Source organism: Aulostomus chinensis, chromosome 2, assembly GCF_037954235.1.
Source record: "Aulostomus chinensis isolate RoL2024-O1b breed Wild chromosome 2, RoL_Achi_v1.0, whole genome shotgun sequence".
NCBI lineage: Eukaryota > Metazoa > Chordata > Actinopteri > Syngnathiformes > Aulostomidae > Aulostomus > Aulostomus chinensis.
The window spans coordinates 30,870,377-30,878,926 of NC_141321.1; the positions used below are offsets into that span (position 1 = coordinate 30,870,377).

General features: G+C 42.3%; 1 protein-coding gene across 3 annotated transcripts in view; it reads right to left on the reverse strand.

Annotated features, from left to right (window-relative positions):
• The window catches only part of LOC147269723 (AT-rich interactive domain-containing protein 3B), a 52,351-nt gene that overhangs the window by 19,352 nt on the left and 24,449 nt on the right, over positions 1-8,550 (reverse strand). For all 3 annotated transcript variants that reach the window (XM_086189734.1, XM_086189741.1, XM_086189750.1), the window contains exon 4: positions 7,831-7,903. In XM_086189734.1, the coding sequence (XP_086045860.1) occupies positions 7,831-7,903 (73 nt within the window). The remainder of the gene's footprint in view (positions 1-7,830; positions 7,904-8,550) is intronic.

Consider the following 8,550-nt stretch of genomic DNA (forward strand, 5'->3'; position numbering starts at 1 on the left):
TATGATAAGATATGAAAGATCCATCTTTTTTCTTCCTCCTCCATCAAAGCTGACCATTACTATTATTCAATTATGTATCCCATAGAACAAAGCAAATCAACTAAAATGCCATCAACAACATTTGGCAGCTCAAGTGTTTAATGTCCATTTCTTCCCTCAAATCAAGCGTCTTGTTTTCCATTAGGCCCCTTTGCACTCAGATCTCTGTTACTGTGTGTGTGTGTGTGTGTGTGTGTGTGTGTGTGTGTGCGTGTGTCTGTGTGTGTGTGTGTGTGTGTGGCAGCACTGCCAAGCTGCACTGGAAGTGAGCTAAGGGCTATTGTACTGGTGTAGGGCTCCTCTGGGGGCTGTAATGTATTTCATACCATCCATCACATGGGTGTGGAGGCCAGGAAACATTGCTTTAAGAGCACACACAGGACACAGATGGAGAAGCAAGACACACAAATATGCAGATATAGCAGAAGTGCGAATCATAGGTGTCTCATGTGGGAACAGCTTAACAAAGCCCTTCTTAAACCATTATCCACTTCAATCAAGCCTGACATGCAGGGACAATTTATTGTTCCTCAAACTTGCATCACTGGGCACTTCTTCATGTGTGTTTTCAGTGCTGAGTCCTTTCAGAATGTGTCATTCCTGAATGATCATTTTATGCATTTAACAGCTTTAGAGTGGAGACAGGAAATGTAGGGAGACAAAGAGGGGCTTGACAGGCAACAAAGATCCCCCAGACAGAATTACTCCATGGACACTAGGCATGCAGCCACAAGCACCGGACGACCAGGACGCCTCCTCTCCTACTCTTTTTGATGGAAGCTTTTTTTTAATTGTGCTTTGACGTCTTACTGTTGTCTTGTCAAGTCTTATTTCCCAGTAACTGGATTCAGTACTTGTTGGCCCTGTTTCTTTTGAGTATTTGAAAGTGTATTCCACTAAAGATAAATCAAGATGCACAGATGAAGTGCACAGCCAGTGTTATTTTTACCCTGACCGATGACCTCGTTGGGAAGCATGAATCTGTTTGAGGCCGGCACTTGTCCTCTTCTCTGCTCTGTTACTTACGAGCATGGTGATTAAGAATCTTTCAGCTCTGCAGCTTAGAGACTTAAATCCCTTTACAGTATGGTCGTAATTAAAGATGGGCAGCACAGTGGCAATCCAGAGTGGTGAAACAGTCAGACTAAATGACAGAGGAAATGACAGGGAGGCTATACAGATTGGGGGTTGGGAGAAGCAGAGGAAAAGACACAAAGAGTAGCCTTGGTTGGTAAGAAACAAACAAAACACAGAACAAATTTTCAAGATTTTTATCAGACATACCACCAACATAAAAATAAACATTGTGAAAACTACTATTTCCTTCTACTTCTTTTTGTTTTGAAGGAAGAGAAGTACAAAGCCACCATTGATATGCTTACTCCCTGAAGGCTGGGTTGTAATTTGCCAGCAAACGGGTGGAGTTTACCAAAGGGAAAGACAATCTCTGCCCTCAGATATATCAACACACCAACCACAATATCTTTGATCCCGATGCAGTGGAGGATATGTCCATTAAGAATAGTTTTGCCTCTTCTTTCAGAGTCCGTTTTGGGGCAATGATTAAAAAGCAGTGGTTGGAATCTGTGTGTCATTTGGGTACCCACCCTTTCCTGGGAGTAGGGGCCCTTTGCTATGCCTGATTATCTTAGTCTAGATGGCAAGGTTGGTCAACTTCAAACCACTGATGGAGTGCTTCCAAATGGAAATTGAAGAGCATGGTCTCATTTCCACTAGCTGGCAAGTGTCTACCCAAACCTTCCCTTTTGTCACTTAGCCACCCCGCCTGCCCTTGTCCACCGCTGTGGTATCCATGTCTGCCGTCTTCATACTTCATCCTCGCTTTTCACACATTCAGACACGCGACGGTCTCTCTCTTGTCTGTTGTCCGTCAGCATTGCCCTATCAAAAAAGGCTGGCCCCCACTTATTTGGAGATCATTAATCATTCCGTGTAGGACAGGAGGCCCCTTAATCCAACCCCCCCCGGCCTCAGTAAGCAGACCACAGCGCAGCCCTCCACCCCTATCCCCCATGGTGTTATCAAGTTTCAGTGGTTGTAACTGTAGCACAATAAACAGCGGGGGAAGGAGAATAGGGTAGGTGCAAAAGAGGAGAAAGGGAATGAAGACAGAAGGACAAAAGAAGACAAAATGTAATTTCCTTTGTACATTCAACTGACCCATCCTATACAGGATGATTTCTCCGATGTCAAAAGCTTCATGCACCTTGAAAATTGCATCTGTAATTACTGTAGATTCTTTTTTGAGTAAGTTGTCGGCAATAAAGACTTAACATTGTGTAGTATTTCCTCTACAAAAGCATTTCAATCTGAAATGATTCTACCCATAATCAAACTTCATGTAAGATGGGAAAAATGTGGCAACAATACCTTGTGTTTTTTTGTTTTTAAACCAACCAGGTACTGCCACTTTCCAGAACTTGAGGGGTATTAACTAAAGGAAAATGAGGCCATATCAAAGAGTCAGAGAATGTTCCTATTGTAGTGCGGTGTTTGTACAGAGGGCCCGCGTGTTACGAGAGCCAGTGTGAGGCTGACCGGGGGAGTAATATAATGCAACATGGATCCCCCTGAGCCTATTCATGGTGTAATTGGTGTGGACAGAGCTCTTGGTCTCAGGGTTACAGTTAGGGAACTTCCTCTAATGTCCTGCTGGGAGGCCACTCTTACAACACCGCAAATACTGTGAAAAGTTTTACTGAAACAAATGGCCTGAATGTCTAAAAATGGCAATTTGGTCTTTCAGTGACTTTTTTTCCCCCCTGAAATAAACAAACATCCCACCGAATCATTGGTGAATCCACTTTTGATGGTAGACCAAACAAAAACCTACATTTGTAGATTTACAACGAAGCTCCTGAAAAAAGGACAGGGTGCCTCAGTAATTCATGAGAGAAACAATCCAAACACAGCCACTGCCAGTAGGTGTTAACATGTGGCTGCAGCTAAATCTTAATCCCAATAACTAGAGTTTCTCTTCTCCTTCTCCCACCAATTTTATACATCTTACTTCAGTCATATAAGACCATTACAACTTAATAGCACAGACCAAGTCCAGCTAACAACCTTACAACTATAAACAGACCTAAATCTATTACGGAGGCATTTTCTTCTCAACTCTAAAGCCGCGATAGCACACCATGTGGTCCCACTTAAGCTGAATCTACACTTCAGATTAAGAGCGTCACACTGAGATGAAACTAGCCTTTGCCGACTGCAACATGTGGGGTAGAAGGGTCTAAAACACTTGTCTTTACGCCCATTATCCCCACCTTCCTCGACTGGTGATTTCACTGAACAGGAGCCTCCCGCTCTGTGTCTGTCCATCACAGCCTGCGGCCATTAATCATCTCAAGTGGACAGCACTGACAGGCAGTTGGCTGCATCACTCTTTCATTTTCTTCTCCCCCCCCCCCCCCTTTTCATCATTACCTCTTTCTAAACCCAGCCCTTGCCCGAGCCCCCAGCCCCAATAAGAAAATGACTGGGTGACAAACCAAAACAAACAATCACCCATCTGCTTAATCGAAACCTTTGAGGCGGTTAGTGGCACTGAGCCAGTGTCAAAGCTTTTCTCTGCAGTCCCAGTGGGGGTGAAACAGCAAAAACTGTAATGGATATGATGAAGAGTGATGTCAGCATAACTCATGAAGGCCAGTATCCTCCACCCCCACTCTTCCATCACGAGCAGTTGTGGTTCGTTTACATTATACTTATGTGTTAGGCCATTAGCTGTTGTTTCTATCAGGAGCAAATGACAAGAGGCGCTCTCATAAAGCCTGAGCAGGGAAAAGCAACGCATCTCACAAACATTCCCTCAATGATGTTGTATGACATGAGGAGTAATCGGCAAAGACAAAGGAGCCAAGAAAGTAAAAGGTGGAGCAGATTTGTACAAGTCCTCTGCCATTTCTGCGATGCAGAGAGCCCATCAATGGGCCCCTTTACACAGACAGGATTTAAGACAGCTGCTAAAATTCCTCAACCATTAACACACATGCAAGCACACGCGCACGTGCACACACACAGACACAAACACACGCGGCTGTTTTTAAGTGCAGGGGCAGGAAATGGGAATCCCTCGTAAGTTTTCCTTCCGCTGTTGCTTTCCTCTCAAGGCCTGGAGGCCCCACGATGAGGTGGGAAAAGTACTTCACCATTTGTCTCTCTTCATCAAGAGATTCCACAGGATTTCTCCAAACCTCACAATCTGCTTCACAAAACTGTGCGGAATTTTTATTTGTTCCGTTTATAAAGACAGTGAAGTGATATTTTGCCATCTAACCAGCTTTTAGAAATGCCACATAATGACATTGAATAAAATAGTGACTAAAGTGCTCTTTTATTTCAAAAAAAGGGTGCCATAATTGTGAACCCATATCTTTGAAGTGGAAATGGAAGGAGGAGTAAGTGCAAAGTAATTAGAGGGTGTCATCAACAAGCGCTGAGTACGGCTTGCTCTTCATCTCCTATACTCCTGGCACAAACACCAGCAACGGAACCCAGCCAAGCAATTTGTTCCCTGTGATTAAGACTCTAGTTTGATAGACAGCAGAGGTCAGCCAAGTGCCTCTTGCCTAAAAGGAGGGGTGAACAACTCAAGAGGAGCTGAGATTATACCCTTCCTCCTGTACAATAGTTGCATTAACTCTCTAATGTCAATCATAGCCATCATATCCTGCATCCATATTTGATGCACCAAGTAGCCATGGCTGCTTAAATTTGCACCCATCCACTTACAACTATACAGAATATATAATTTTCTTTTGTCTGATACTTGTCTATTTTACATGAGAATTTAAGAGATATACCAATGTGTGTTACAACAAGTATCGGTCGCTAACCATTCACCTGTGCTAATAGTGATGAGGGAACTTGAGCAATGCAAGTTGCACTAATTAAAGTTTATTTTTGAAATGCAATTTAGCTGAATAAATACACGTAAGAGGACTTCTGATAGTAAAAGGCATGTTGTGGTTGTTGTAAAGAGTAAACCTTTTGTTTTATTTGTTTTATAGTGATGTGTATTCCTTGACTAAAAGATAATCTGTCTTTTTAAAAAAAATACATTTAATATTTCCACAATTAGGTGAATAGAAACAGACTTCTCACCTGATTGTACAAAATGCTACTATACTAACATAGAAGTTGAAGTATTTTTGTCTGCCATCAAGAAATTTAAATGAGGTGAGATACTGTGAGTTTGCACACTGTTATCAGCCAGCTATCTGCTGTCAGGTGGCATTTTACTCAGCTTGATGGATATCGCTGTCTGACCAGTGTGAGTAAAGGGTCAGCAGACACCAACTCCCAGCGTCTGCCACTGGACAGAGATGCTAACAGGGCCCTGACAGATCCTGTCCCTCCCTTTCTCTGACTCGGCTTAATTCATCACCCTCCAAACAAGCCCTCCGGGTGCCAAGACCAGACCCTGACAGAAGCTGCTGTTCTCAAGAACATGAGCTCGCTAACATATGCGTACAAGCACACGCACACACGAATGTTGATGTACATGGAGCCATCTACACAAATGTATGCACCACCATAATCCGTCACACTCCGACAAAACAAACTAAGCATCACATACACACTTGTGTATGAAGCGTGTCAGCCATTACAGCTGTGACAAAATATGTTGAGGTATGAACCCTAAACTCTAACAGACCATCATACCCCATAATGGCCTCACAAACCATAATGTCAAGTATGCACTTCTATAATAACCTAAATTTGGGAGGTGTTGTTCTCATCTGATACGTCTGGTAAAAAGTATGTAAATCAAATTTAATGCTTTTCAAGATCTTTTCTAGGGCCTCCACAAAGAAAACAAAAACTTTTTCCACAACAAAAGAAACATATGAGGGAAAGGAGACATTTCTTAAATGTGGCTTTCTCCGTCCTCCTAAATGTGTCATACATAAATCATACTCATACGTGTTACTACGTGTTTTTCTCCGGAGCCCTCAGGCTCCCCTCATCCCAGATGCTGCTGGAGGAGGCTGCAGACCTGAGGAGGCTCAAGCTGCCACCCGTAGCTCCACCTGCTCACGTCCTCGTCCGTCCATCAGTCTCTTCCCATTCTCTCTCTTTATCTGTCCCTCTCTTTCCTTCTGTATATCTGTTGTCCTCCATTATCTGTCTTTGTCTCTGCCCCACTCTCCTGCTCTCTTTCCCCCAACCGGTCAAAGCAGAAGGCCTTCCCATTGAGCCTGGACCCGCTCGACGTTCCTGTCAGTTAAAAGGAAGGTTTTCGTTGCCACTGTTGCAGGATGTGCTTGCTGATGGAGAACTGTTGGGTGTAAATTCATTGAAGGAGTGTGGTACTAGACCTGCTCTACCTGTAAAGTGTCACGAGATCACTTTTGTTGTGATTTGGCGCGATACAAATTAAACTGACTTGACTTGGATTAATTTGATGTGGCTTTTATGTTGTTGTTCTTAATAAAACATCAAGTAACTTGTAACTAACTACAATTTGCCAAATCCAAAATTATATCAGTGCCTGCATTACCTAGTCAAAGTTGCAATTTGAATAGCTGACCGAATGTGGCTTATACACGCATCCTACACTCTAAATTCTACACATCTTGTTTCTCTACATTTTAAAGAATACACATATACCGTTATTAACCATGATATCAATATTTGAGGAGATTTTTGCTGGATGTGTGAAATTCAAACTAAAAGTTGCTGAGGGTACCTGCTGAAGCAGTCAGCAAATATAATATAATAAATAACAAAAATATATATAAACTCCAGCAAATATTTGGTATGAGCTGGCTTCATCCCTTGACTGAAAAGTTTCAGATTTTTGCTAACTTTTCATTTTCAAGGAAAAATACAACAAGATGTGGGAGACAATACAAAACCAGGAAAATGGCAACGATGAGAAGATCATAGGTTTTTAAAAAAATATTTTTTCATTCTTTTTAGGACCCACGGACACTCTGTGATAGATGCCACACTGCAGTTACTGCCCTGGGCATAGAGGTCTTGTGGGCAATGTAAAAGCAGCATGCATTCCCCCCCCCCCCCCCCCCCCCCCCAGCAGTTCAGATCCTCTTGGCTCTGATACTGCAGAAGCACAGGATCAACAGAGGCAGTTCTCACCTGCTGACCCCTTAAGGCTTTTACTCAGGGGAGGGGAATTAGTAAAGGATTTCTTAGCCAGTGAGAGTAACAACACGTTGTTTTTTTTTAGTAGACCAGTGACATAGGAACACATCCCAGAACAAGCGGAGATATTCTGGAACTAAATCGAAGAATGAAATATTTCCTATGTTTGTAGCTTCATCCTGGTTCAGTTCATATAGCTTCTAAAATGTATGACTACATAAAAACAATCAGTGTGAGCCAACCTCCATGCTATAGAGAAATTCCAGATACCTTGGATTAATATCTTCCTCAAACAGGAAATGACCCTTTAGAAATGGAAGTTGTGAAGTATTTGCTTTTGCCACATAAGGAGTGCGGGAAATTAACTCCTTGTCACATCTCTGAAAACTCCCAATGTTTCTGTGAAATTCAAAAATCACCTACATGCCATCACACAGAACTGTAATTTTGAAAAAGAATATCCATGTATATTGAGTGACCCAGGGGAAGTACAGCCAAAACTCATGTATCTCTTTTTTTGTAAACAAACCTGCTGGTTAGAACGTAAATAAAAGAAAATCTACGCTGTGGGGAACACAAGTGAATTTGCCACAAATATAGTGGAGCAAGCAGCTGCTGCTCAACAGGTAGCTGATCTCTTAAAAACAAATTTACCTCTTTTCTGCATAAAGGTGAAGAGGTCATCCAAGAACTCTTTCCTTTTGGGGTCATTGTCCAGCTCGTACAACTAAAGAAGAAAACAGAAGCTTATTAGGGCCATGACGTGCATGGCTGTCACTTAATCACAAGAAACATTGGGGCCAAAAATTATGACAAGCTCTCATTTTCAATGTTTAATAGAGTTCACTTCTTTGTTTGTTTGTCTGCTGGATGGTTTAGAGAATTAATACACACCACTGACTTATTATTTCTTCTAACACAGAACAAGGATGTACAGTATGTCCATGTCAATGGCCAGCTGATCATGGGATGTCACCTTGGTGACGCAACATCAGTCATTTTCTGTGGGTAAGACTTCCTCATAGTTGGGCAAGAGTTCCAAGCTCCCTTTAAAAGTTAGAAATACATCAAACAGATATCAAAGAACTATTGAGTGGCGGACTGTTGTGTAGCTTCACATTGCATGTGTCTAAGCCAAAAAGCTTAACAAGGCAGTTATTTCTGCAGACAGTTAACTAGTACACAGACAGCGAATGAAACAGCACTGATGAGATGAAGTTCAGCATTAAGAGGAACATTTTGTACGTGTTCTGATTTGCTTCTTTGCTCACTTCTGTTTCTCTTGCTGTGTACTGATTTGATGATGCTGACTAAATGATTTCTCTCACCAACAGCCTCTGCTGATAATTCAAAAAACCCAATTGGCGTGAGACA